Here is a 13,488-nt window from a genome sequence, read left to right on the forward strand (position 1 = left end):
TTAAACAAAACAGTGTGGATGACTTCTCTGTAGTTTCATTCATGTTCCAGAACCAGGTTGTTATTAGAACCTTTCAAGTTACAGTGTATCCTGGAAGAACTATTAGATACAAGCTTACATTACCTGTTGATCCAACCCCCTGATGGCAGTGGAGAATAAAACATCATCATAGGCTTTATAGTATATCCTTTTCCTGTGTTTGATACAGCCATTATTATATCTGGGTCGTGCTTTCTATAACATACCTTATCCTTTGCCATTGCTGCCATACTAGTTATAAGCGGCAACGATGACTGTCCTTTTTTTGCTGGAAATTTTGCCAGCAGTTAGGTCTAAATTATACCAGCTTTCTGTATGGTATATTCATTACTTGGAACATTAGACTTTCCTGTATCTCATTCTAGCAGCTGATATGCTTCTTGGTTGCACAATGGCCCAGAACTGCCTTCAGAACTTGTTGCTTTCAGGAAAGTTACAGTTGAGTGGCATTATGCCAGGAGTCCTCTTTTAATTCCCAGAGGTATAGTAGGTTACTACTTTCTAGTTTTACTTACATAGTTGTCATCATATCCCAATTCTTGTTGTTGTTGGCAAGTTTTTTTATTATTACACTGGTAATCTATGAGGAGGATATTAGATGAGATTGGTAAATTTAGTCATTTTATTCAGAAGTTAAGACACTTGTTTTTCTGATGAAAAAATGTAGCCAGGGTTTCATAAAAATGCTTATAGTAACCCATCTCTTATTTTGACTTTTTCAGATAATGCTTTACGTGTAGTGAGCACTCAATAAATTTTGTTTTTACCTGAGTGAATTAATTAATTAGTGGTTTTACATAAAATTTTCGATGAAAAAATAACTTAAAATTTTAAGCACAATGTTAAAAAATTAAAGTTCTTGTCATTATTTTTCCTTATTATAAAAGTAATATGAATTTATTGTAGAAAACTGATGATGCATAAAAATCTTACTAAACTAAGGTAACCATCATTAACTTTTCCATGGGCATATTAATACATTTAAAACAAAATTGTGTTCATTCTAAATATATTGTTTGAATCCTTATTTCACTCAATTTATTATGAATATTTTTCTTGTTATTAAATTTTCTCCTAGCTGTTTCATAATGTAATATAAAATTTGGAAAAAAAAAATTTGAAAACTATATTGTAATTTTCTCAGTTTCATAAAGAGGAAGATTACTCAACATTTTTCCATGATGACTGCATGTCATTTCTATACTATGTTGCAATAGAGTTATGCCTCTGAAAATTTCTGTAAGATATAGGTATTTGTTTTTTACTTTTTTTTTTTTTCTTTACTCTTTGATGTTAACTCATGTTGATGACCTTGTGCTAGTCTCTTGGGATTTCCCTCTTACTTTCAAATTTTCTACGTACAATAGGTATGAGATTTAATGTCTGGTCTTTGATTCATACATCCTGATTGTGCATTTGTTTCTGCCATTCTTTAAATGTATGACTTTGGGTAGTTGCTTAATGCAGGCCTCCTGATCTTAGAAAGAACCCTAAAAATAGTACCTTCCACACAAAATTGTTGTGAGGCTTAAATTATATAATTCATGTATGCCACTTGGTTCACTATCTAGCCATGGGGTAGTATTTACAATATTTTGAAAACTGATACAAAATGTAAACTGACCAAGCAGAATATAGATGCCAGCCACAAACAACTGCAATCGACTAAACATTAGCTTTCTTGACTTGAGCGAGAGAGAGCTCAATTAAATGCTATCTTAGTTGTAATAATGATGAAAATGATTATGAAAGTGACAATGATTATGATGTTTCCACAAGATGTTACCAAACTAAGTCAGTATTATGCCCCCAATAGACACTAAACATGAGCTTTCATATAGGAACTTTATCTCTCATCTGAAATTTTTAAATTCTATTGTAATATTAATATGAAAACATATTAGACCTCATATTAAGAAGACATAAAAAAATCTTATGCTTTAAATCTGTTTCTGTTTAGTTCACATTCGAATAGAATTTTAATTAAGCCTTGAAGCTTTTCTTGCCCAAAGAAGATAAACATTTATACAAAGTAATTTAAAAGTGCTGTGTTTGCTAATTTTAAACTAATGTATTTTCTTGAAGTAAGGACTTATTACCACACAATTTTCTATATTTATTGATCCTTTTTATTATATGTAAATATAATTAAAATGCATTTTAGCATTCTTTGTCAAAGGTCTTTTATTTATTCCTGTTAATATACATAATTGTCACATGAATCTTTAAGGAATATGTTAAAAGATATTTCCTCCTTAGCTATAACTTTTATGTTTCGCTTAAATTTCCAACCCCTACATTTTACAGGTCATATGCAAAATTTCAATACAGAATTTATTGTATATAATGTCCTATATTAGTATTTTGAGACACACATTAATAAAAAACTTGGGAAATGCCCGTTGGACTCTGCTACCATTCAGATTTGTAAAATAAATTCTTTGTCTTGATGGCAGTTATACTTGATACCGTTATATAGACATTAAAATTTTTTTCTTTTTACTATTTTCCTTAGCTTGCCAGTGTAATGGACATAGCACTTGCATCAATAATAACGTGTGCGAACAGTGTAAAAATCTTACCACAGGAAAGCAGTGTCAAGACTGCATGCCAGGTTATTATGGAGATCCAACCAACGGAGGACAGTGTACAGGTAATTATTTTTTCTTTCACTTCAGTGTATTTTTACTACAGAAAAGAAAATTAAGAAAGATATGCCTCTTGTGGAAAAAATATTTTATTAAAGAAGTTTTTTTCCATTAAGTCTCAATATTTTTGGAAGGTAATATATATTTATTAGGGACTATGAACTATAAAAGTTCTGTGATATACTTGCTTTAAGAAAATCTTACTTTTTCTTATTTCAAAATGAATACATGATTACTATAGGAAATTTAGCAAATGCAGATAAATTAAAAATTACCTGTAATCTTACTATTCTAAAATAATCACTGCTGATAATTTGTTTTTTAATAATAGTAAGTTATCATTTTACATTTTACTTTAGGAATAAGAAATAAAGGTTTTGTGTATGCCTTACATCACATAAGTTTTTTTGTTTTTTGTTTTTGACAGGGTGATAATATAACATAAGGTTTAAGAGAATGAGTTTAGAATCAGTCCTTCGCTGAAATTCCAACTCTGCCACTGTTTAAATGTATGGCTTTAGTTAATTCACTTAGCGTCTCAGTGCTTCATTTTTCTCATATGTAGAAGGAAGATGATAATACTTCATTGGATTATTGTAAAGATCAAATGTGATCCTATGTAATAGAGTCACATATAATAGGAATTGAAGCACGTTAAAAGAGCATTATAAGAGCTAACTATTATCATATCATTTTTCGATCATGAAACCCTTCTTTTCTCTATTTTCTCCTCTGTCCTGTTGCTTCTTTCTCCTACTTTTTAAAAAAGAAAATTTGGTCTTTCTTTAAAAAATTTCCTTGAAATTTTTTTTTTTCAGTAATCCTTCTTCATTTCTAGATTAGTCCTTGTTCCTTAAATCTTTAATCTACTTTTTCTAAATGGAATAGCCTGTAGAGCACTCACAGAAAAGCCTCAGTTGTTGGCTGTGATAAGATGAGAAATCTTCATAGAGAGAGTTGGGCCTGGGCCTTTAGATAAAACTTTTTAACACTACCTGCATATTAAAGCCACCTGGAGAGCTTTTAAAAAATACGGATGTCTGGGTCAATCCATAAATAATTAAATCAGTCTCTTTGTTTATCGTAAGGTGATTCTTGGTTCTTTTCAAAGTCTTCCCAAACGATTCTAATATACACTCAGGGTTGAGAAACACAGAATGATGAGCTGTGCCTTAGAGTCAACAAAACTGCTCTGGTAATAGCAGGTTTGGTGCTGATTGAAATTGTGTAATATGGAAAGCTCTGCCCTGATTGAGGCTGTAATACAGAAATTGTTTGACGCTTGCATTTTCTGTGTTCTAGGCACTGTACTCATAGCTTATATTCATTATCTCATTTCAGCTGTACAACAACTGTATGGGAGAAGTCACAATTATCTCCATTTTACATACAACCAAATACACAAAGAAGTTAAATAAAATACCCAAATCATACTGCTAATAAGAGGAAGAAAGTGTCTGATTCTTAGGCCTAACTGTTAACTGTTAATGCAGAAGTGGTGTTAATACGGACAGGGAGGATCCAGTAGCCCTTATTAGCCAAAAGCCACAGCTTAGTGCTGTGTTCATTGTGTTCAGAAGCAGCAATAGAAATGTGTACAACGGAATCCACAAAGTGTAGACCTCACCTAGTGGAGTCATAGTATTTTGTTATTTTATGTTTATTAAGTAAAAAGGTAAGGATTTTGGAGCCATCCTGTTTTCCAAAAAGCTTTTTACTACTGAATTTTCTATAGCCAAGAATTTCATTGGACAAAAAGTGTATTTCAGATAGATTATTTATGTTATATATATATATAAATGTTTTGTTTCCATAACTTTAAGACAAAAACACGCCTGGGTTGTTTTTTTTCCACATTGCAATTTATATGTGTTTGCAACCTTTCATATATTTAATATACAATTGTTTTAATTTACTTTTATGAAAATGATTTCATTTACAGTCTCCAAATTATTTTAATGCCTATATAATAGTCCTTGGGGATTGTGTGAAGTAATTTACTTCATATACTTCCGTTATTTATATATTGCTTCCAACCGTAACCCCATTTTTAGCATTTTTTAAATTTGAGGTCAAATTCACATAGCATAACGGTAACCATTTTAGGTATACAATTCAGTGGCATTTACTACATTCATAATATTGTGCAACCATCACCTCTGTCCAGTTCCAGAAAATTTCCTTCCCTCCAAAAGAAAGTGCCGTACTTATTAAGCAGTCATCCCAGTCCCTGGCAGTCACTAATCTGCTCTTTATAAATTTACTTATTCTGGATATTTCATGTAAATTGGATCATAAAATATGTGACTTTGTGACTGGCTTCTTTTACTTTGCATAATGTTTTTAATGTTCATTCTTGTTGTAGCATCTATCAGTACTTCACTCCTTTTTGTGGATGAATATTATTCCATTGTATGGATATATCACAATATTTTTACCCATTTATTCATTGATGGACATTGGGGTTTTTTCCACCTTTTGGCTATTGTGAATAGTGCCGCTATGAACATTACTGCACAAGTTGTTTTTGAATACAAGTTTTTAGTTCTTTTGTATATAAACTAGGAGAGAAATTGCTGGGTCATATAGCAATTTTATGTTTAACTTTTCAAGGAACTGCCAAATTATTTTCCATGGTGGTTGCACGATTTTACATTCCCACCAGCAACGTGGAGGATTCCAATTTCTCTACATCCTTGCCAACAGTTGTTATTTTACATTTTCAGAAACTTTTAGCCATCCTAGTAGGTGTAAAACTATTTCTCATTGTAGTTTTGATTTGCATTTCCTTAATGACTAGTGATGAAGTTGTTGGCCATCGTATATTTTTTTTGGAGAAATGTCTATTCCAGTTCTTGCCCATTTTAAAACAATTTTAAAAATTGTAGTATAATGTACATAATATAAAATTAGCCATTTTAACCATTTTTAAGTGTGTAGTTCAGTTTCATTAAGTACATTCACATCATTGTGCAACCATCATTACTATCCATCTCCAAAACTTTTTTCATCTTGCAAAGCTAAAACTGTATAACCATTAAATAATAACTCTTCATTCCCCAACACCGGCCCCTGGCAGCCACTATTTTACTCTTTGTCACTATGAATATGATTACTCTAGACACCTCAAATAAGTGGAATTATCCAGTATTTGTCCTTAATGATTGTTTTTTTTCAGTTAGCATAATGTCCTCAAGGTTCTTTCATATAGTAGCATGTGTCCTTTTTATTGCTGAATAATGTTCTGTTGTATGTATATACCACATTTTTAAAATCCATGCATCCATTGATGGATGCTTGAGTTGCTTCCACCTTTTGACTATTGTAAATAATACTGCTATGAATATGGCTGTACAAATATTTGTTTGAGTCTTTTTGTCTTTTCATGTGCATATTGGCCACTTGTATATCTTCGGAGTAATGTCTTTTCGAGTCCTTTGTTCATTTTTTAAATTGGGTTATTTGGTTTTGTTGTTGTTGAATTCTAAGAGTTCTTCATATATTCTAGTTATGAGGTCCTTATCAGATAAATGATTTGCAAATATTCTCCTGTTCTGTAGGTTGTCTTTTCACTGTCTAGACAGTGTAGTTCAAAGCACCGAAGTTTTAAATTTTGATGAAGTCCAGTCTATCTCTTTTTTCTTTTGTTGCTTGTGCTTTTGGTGCATATCTAAGAATCCATTGCCAAATATAATGTCATGAAGATTACCAAAGTATTATTTTAATTTTTTGCCAACATAGGCAAAAGGAACGTTTGAATAAGTATATTAGCTAAAAACTGTTTTAAATTAAAATAGTAAGTTTTATCATTCCACCAGGCATAGTGCTTTTAGAAGTATGTTTCCCTTTGGGGATGATACTTCTCTGCTAGGTTTAAGACTAATTCAGTTATTTCATATTATTTTTGTTGCTGACATTATACATGTGGAAAGCTGAGGTACAATGCAATAGAAAACTAAAGAGAATGAAAGATAAATACCTTTCTTATTCACTGTTGCACATTCCCTGGTAGTTTATGAAGCTTTAAACAATTCCTTATAGTTTCCTTATTTCCTAAATTTGGCAAAATTGTATTTTTCTGTCTATGACTTTTCTACAGTGATGTGATATATGAAATTCATTTTTATTTCTTAGGGCCACATTAGCAATCTAACTAAATAAACAATATGTCACACCTTGTAAATTATATTTAATGTGGCAATGGCTAAAATCAGTTTATAAAATATGAGAAGTAAAAGTTTTCTACTATTTTTTCATTTTTAGTTCACCTTATTGAGAAAAGTTCATTTTTTCATTATTAGTTGCACGTATTAAAATTCAAAGTCCATGGTGATGTTAAGGGAAATAAGGAAATAGATTTATATTTGAATGGCAAGGCTTTAAATGTACTGCAGATTTAGATATTCTTTTAAAAAGTCGGCCTACTAAAGCCATTTAACTATGTTGTCAATATATAAATGTACTTGTAGACTTCCTTCAGATTGTTTTAAAACTATATTTATAGCTATTCTTTTAGTACAATTATTGATAGTGCTTTATTATTCAAATTATTTTATTTCTTATTAATGTTCAGGAAGATTCTCTGTTACAAACTTGCTCTGGCATTGGTTATCTATCTATCTATCTATCTATCTGTCTTTGTAGCCATAAAAGAATATAACATTGTTAAGAGTTTGGGCTTTGGAATTATACTGATTGGGTCCATATTCTGGCAATGGCACTGTCACCTTGGATAATTATTTAACCTCTTAGTGTCTCACTTTCCTCACCTGCAAAATGCAGCTAATTTAATTTACTGTGAGGCTTAAATAAACATATGAAATAATTTGTATTTCCAGCAAATGTTAACTCCATAATCCAAATTATTATGGTTACTATTTATAACATCATTAGGCTTAAGTATGTTAATATAAATGTATGAATCAGACTTTTGGGACAGTATTATTTTTGCCATGTTATCTCCAATTTAACATAAGTTTTAGTAAAAGAAAATAAATGAAAGTTTCATTGAATAGAGTAATAGCTCAATGTGCTACAACAGCTCAACACTCAATATACTGTACTACTTTGTGATGAAGGATTACCCTTGAATTCCATAATTACTGATTACTTACTATATGCAAAGTAGTGTGTTAGGACTTACTAACATTTATATATGGTTGACTTGAACAGCACAGATTTGAACTGTGCAGGTCTACTTATACACGGACTTTTAAAATAGTAAATACTATAGTACCACACTATCCACGGTTTGTTGAATCTTGTGTATAGAAGATGCAGAAATGTGTATAGGAGGAACCTGGTATATGGAGGAACTGCATATATGGAGGGCCAACTATAAGTTATACAGGATTTTCTATTGCACAGAGGGTTCGTGTCCCTAACCCCCTCCCTATTCAGGGGTCAACTGAACGTTGTGTAGGTGCTGTAATAGTGTTATGTAGAAGTTGAACAATAGAATCAGGGACAAAGAGATTAATTTTAATGGGAGGACCTGGGTAGGCCCTTGAGAGTTGAGGCAATTTGCATGCTTCAGTTTTCTGTAATTATTATTAGCTGCATGTTTTTCATTATAACTTGTTCTAAATGTAAGAAACTAAGCTATAATGTTATTAATCTTAAAAATATTTTAATATCTTTACACGTATTTGTTTTGTTTAATTACTCATAAAAAATGGACTATAAGAAAAAAGCTCCCCATATGAAGTATACAGACATTTAAAAAATTGCAGTCTTGTATGACTAATAGGTTTCTTCATCTAGGTCTTACCGTTTTTAGTTACTTTATTGTAAGATGTCTAATGGGTTTGGTTGGTGTTATGAATAAATTCTTTTCCTTTAACATTGCATTCATAACTGGTTTCAGTAAAGTGTAATTTTGTATTTGTTTATGACTTTTAGTTCATTTTATTATTCTTTTTCTAGGTTCTTAAATAGTATATAATTTTCTTTCTATATTTTTTACTTTTAATAGTGATAAAGAAACTCTTAGTTTTCAGATTGAGGAAAAAAAGTTCTTTCAACATAGTAACGGTTTTGTTTTTACCTTTGTTTCTTATTAGCAAAACTTATGTTTTTCTTTTTGGCATATTATTAATATCTGTCCATAGCAGGCTTTTACAGAAATATTTAAAACTTTAATTAACACACTGGGCTATGACACAGATATGCTCTGAGACTTGAGGGTGGTAAAGAAGATAAGTGAACTCTTCTTTCTCTCTACTAGGATGGGAGATTTTTTTCATTTTAAACCCTTCTTACATATTGCAGATTGTTCAGAGAAGCTGAAAGTTTATAACCAAATGAACTCGAGCATTTCTGCAAATAAATGTAAGAAGTTTAATTCTCTCAAAATGGAAGCATTGACCTGAATAATCTAAAAATGCAGATAAATGAAAATCACTTGATATGGAAATCTTGTTTTTATTAATTACTTTGACACAACAAAGTTGAAAGTTTGTATTTTCTGAGTACACGTTATCATACTGTGTGGCAGAGAAAAGCCAATCTGAGATTTTAAATATTTCAAAGAGTGGCCGTTAAATGAATAATTATGTAATTACATGTAGCTATTTAGTATATGATATAGTCATGAAGTTATACTTTGATCTAAAATTCTCTTCAGAATGACATTTTTATGTAAATTTAAGAAAACAGGAGAGCCTTTTAAAATCATATAGAACTGCCTGTTTCAACTGCATGATTAAACAAACTCTTTATTGCATAGCTTCTGTAATATTTGTAGCTAGTTTCTCTTCTCTGTATACTAAGTTTTTGAAACTTTGTTTTCCTTGTAGAAGTGTTCCTCTATGTCAGATTGCTCAGTAACCCTGTTTTCTTTATCTACTCCATCTTTTCAAACTCTTTTCATCCTTTTTGTTCTCAAAAAGGAAATGTTAAGGATGAGAAGAACTGCGTTTATGAAAACTGTTTGGCCCTGACATTGTCAGCTATTTTAGAATGACCTTTGATTGTGGGTTATTAGAAGATGCAGTTTACTACTCTTTTCTCTTAGATTCCTTTTACGAGAACTGTCTGTGGGTCGAGTCTCATGAAACTGCTAGAGATATTAGTCACTGAACTTTTAAGTGCTGGGGAACTTTGCCATGCATGGCTTACTTTGACACCTTTCTCAAGATCTCCTTTCCTACTTTTTATTTGCACAAAGTTCTACTTTCCACCTATCCTAACTTAAAATAAATTTTTACTTCGACTTTTGGCATTGGGTTAGTGGTTTTTAGGCTCCTAGACTCGATGTTATAGACTATCTCCATCTCTGATTTATCAGTTTTGACCATGAAGTGTGTCACTTGAATGTTTTCTTTTCATTAGTAAGTTCACTAGTATATCTCTTACGGAATTAAACAAAAAAGTATTCAATGGTTTTAGGTCTACAAGTACAATACTTACCTATTTGGGTCAAGATAGAAACCATTATTTTATCTAAGTGTTCAATATTTCTCTTTAATTTCACTTGACGTGATGCTTATCATCATGTATTGCTTTAGGTTTTATGTTACAAGGATCTGGCACTATTGTTTTTTTAAATAAGTAAGGTAAGAAAATTTAATTTAAAAATAAAAATGGCTCTTACCCTAATCTACAAAGGTTGAGGAATTACTATTAGCTTCAAATGACAGGCCTAGGATGAAAAAAAGTAAGGGGTGAATTTAAAGTGGGGCATACTTCTTGTATTCTAAAACATATAAAACATTTATTTAGTATGTTACAGAAAATTAGAGGTTAACTAAGAAACTCTAAGCATGTACTTACCTTGTCCTGATATGTAAAGGTTTTTTCAAAACCAAAATCAAGCTAAATACCAATTTGTATACACACTTTTTCATATCTCAAAAACTACTTAGTGATGGTGGGGAAGTTAATTATATATTAGAAATGCCTAGAGCAGGTGTAAAAAAGCACCAGCATAAATATTCTCTTAAATATTTGATAAACATATCAAAATGCTCCTTAACATATTATTTAAGAAGAAATGCCTTTTCTTCAGATGTTCATTTTTATATGTTAAGACATGAATGCAAGTATTTGCATTTCTCTTAATCACATATAATTTTTTATACCTTTTATCTTGCTTTTTCTTTAAAGGCCTATTTACTGATTTTATAATAATCACAGTCTATACTTGTAGGCTTTAACGCAAGTATATAAACATTTAATTGTATGTTTAGTGAATAGTGCAGCCTACTTTATTAAGCAATTTTAACTTATTTTTTGACTTCTTATTAAGCATTTCTGTACAGGCCACTATTATTCAAATCAATGTTTATAAACTGAATTCAGTAACTTTATTATTTAAAAAATGTTCTCACTTCACCCGCATTTTGTTAATGGTAATACAATTCTTTGGGGGCTCAGTTTTAATGGTACCTTTGATTCCTTCCTTTTCTTCAACCCTTGTATTCTGTCCCAAGCTGATTCTGACTCTGCACTGTCTCTGACACCTATCTCCGCCTTTATATTCCATTACCTTTATTAGTTTAGGCCCCCATGATTCCTCTTCTCTTCCACTACTGTTGGATGTTACAGATTACCTAAAATGGAATAGGTTCTTTTTAAGTATTTGTTGAATTAATGAATGATTACCCTGTATATATGCAATCTCTCCATTTGTAATCCACCCTTATATCTCCTTTATCAGAAGATAAAGACATAGTTTTCTTCCCCAAAACATTCAGTGATTTTTATGACTATTTCCAAAATCTTTCATTGCCTCCAAAGTGTCTGTGAAATAAATTAAAACCTCCTTGACAAGACGTTCAAGGCCTTTTATGCTCTGACCCAGAGTGATTTTTCTGGTTTCATATCCTACCATGTTTCTCATATTCTACCACACCTTTACTTCTCTCTTTCTCTGTGTCCACATTTAAGTTATTAACATTTTCCTTGTCAGCCAAGCTCCAAGCATTATATTAAAAACATATATAACTAACATTTAGTGGTATTTTATTTTATCTAAATAAAAAACCAGGAACAATAAAATAAAACATTTTTATTTATATATTTTATCTAAATAAAATACCAGGAACATTGCTAAGAGCTTTGCCTAAAGTTTTTCATATTCTCCAAAGCATTTTGTCAAGTATATACTATTATGTCAATTTTATAGAGGAGTAAACCAAAGATATAGGCCTAAAGAGTCATGTTAAAGGTTAAGCCAGCAAGTGATGGAACCAGGATTGAAATATGAGCTACCAGACTCTTGTACTCCAAAGCAGGTATGTGCTTACATCTTTGAATCTTAGATATAATCAGTGGTCAGCTCTAATCCATTTCGAAGCCATAATATTGAACTGCCATTGTCTAGTTGTGTCTACCTTTACCTTAGCTTAGCCCACTGTAGCAATTTCTAAATAGATCAGCCTCACTTTCTTTTAGTTGATCCTTTATTCTGTATCTAGGACATTCACAATATTGTATTCCTTTTCACCTCATATCAAACCACTCCTTCATATAAACCCAACTCTTTCCCCATTTTTCCTATTTTTGCTTCCCTGGACACTACTGTGCCTCTGGACTCCGTTACTCATTTTTCAAATCTCAACTCTGGAAATTTCAGCCTGAAAACTTGTAATGTCCCTCCTAACTTCAGGCAGTGTTGGCACCTCCATGGTGATAGCCATCAGTGTTTTTGTAAGTCATTGTTCACTTATCTTTCTAAGTAGGATGTGAACTTCTTGATGAGGAAAGTTTTGTCTTAGTTGGTTTTTTTAAAAAATCATTTTTACATTATCTTTGTGACGCTATTACATAGGTAGTAGTACTGTGCTTGGTGTATAGTTAGCCCATTGCTATATTAATATTACTAAGAAAATGTAATATTTGTGTCATATGTTTTACTCATTTTCATATGATCTAAGAGAAAATGTAATTCAGACTTTCTAGCTAGGTGGGTTTCACGTTTCAACCAATATTTTCACTTTAGAGCAAGAGGTAAAAAGTAGCTTACTATTTTTCTCTGGTTGATTTTTCTTTCTTTTATTTTTCAGTAATAGAGGCAGAAGTGAAGCAATATTGGTTCCAAAGTCTATATTTTATTTTGTTCTAAATGAGGATTAGCTTTAATAATTACCAATGGTGCTTCATTCTGTACTCATAACTTATTGAGCAATAATCCAATATTTTGTACATAAATTTTTCATTAAATACTGATGAGAAGTTATATGAAATTTAGATAAGGAAGAAAAATGAAATTTATATAATTCCTTTCAGTTTCTAGTTTTTCTAGAGAAGATAAATAGATTATTGGTGTCTGACTTCTCAAAGCTTACCATCTACATTTCACTTCACTCTATTAATTTTGGGGTCATTTTAACAAAATGTGTTATCCTATAAATCTTTTTAGCTAACTTCAAAATATCTATTTCAGTGTACCATATAATTTGTATTTTAAATAATTTTAAGGTATATTTTATTTATTTTTCTATCTGCCAGCAGCTAATTCTTTCAAGTTTAAAGTTGTGTTGTGCTTATGTGAATCCCATTGTTGGTAACTGTAGGCAGTTGGGTAATTATTCTCATAGGATGATTGGTTTTTCTTGAAAAGATAGAGACTAATGTCTTCTTGAGAAATGGAATCATTATTTTACATATTGTTAACAACATCCCTTCTACTCAGAAGTATAGAAACTAAACCCTTAATAACATATGGGAAAAACAAAGAACTCTTCAAATAAAGTTGTTAACATAATGTTATTATTGACCTACAAGTAAAAGACATAAAAGTACATTTTATTATTTATTTTGAAAGTGTAGTAATGTTTAATCTTCTCAAAATTGAAAA

At 31.0% G+C, this 13,488-nt stretch overlaps 1 protein-coding gene across 1 annotated transcript in view; it reads left to right on the forward strand.

Annotated features, from left to right (window-relative positions):
- The window catches only part of ATRNL1 (attractin like 1), a 683,604-nt gene that overhangs the window by 181,874 nt on the left and 488,242 nt on the right, over window positions 1–13,488 (forward strand). Inside the window, exon 19 of the mRNA XM_022568674.3 lies at window positions 2,555–2,692. Within this exon, the coding sequence (XP_022424382.1) occupies window positions 2,555–2,692 (138 nt within the window). The remainder of the gene's footprint in view (window positions 1–2,554; window positions 2,693–13,488) is intronic.

The sequence above is a fragment of the Delphinapterus leucas genome, chromosome 16 (genome assembly GCF_059928025.1).
Source record: "Delphinapterus leucas isolate spDelLeu-1000000601 "Yukka" chromosome 16, BTC_Dleu_Yukka2, whole genome shotgun sequence".
Taxonomy (NCBI): domain Eukaryota; kingdom Metazoa; phylum Chordata; class Mammalia; order Artiodactyla; family Monodontidae; genus Delphinapterus; species Delphinapterus leucas.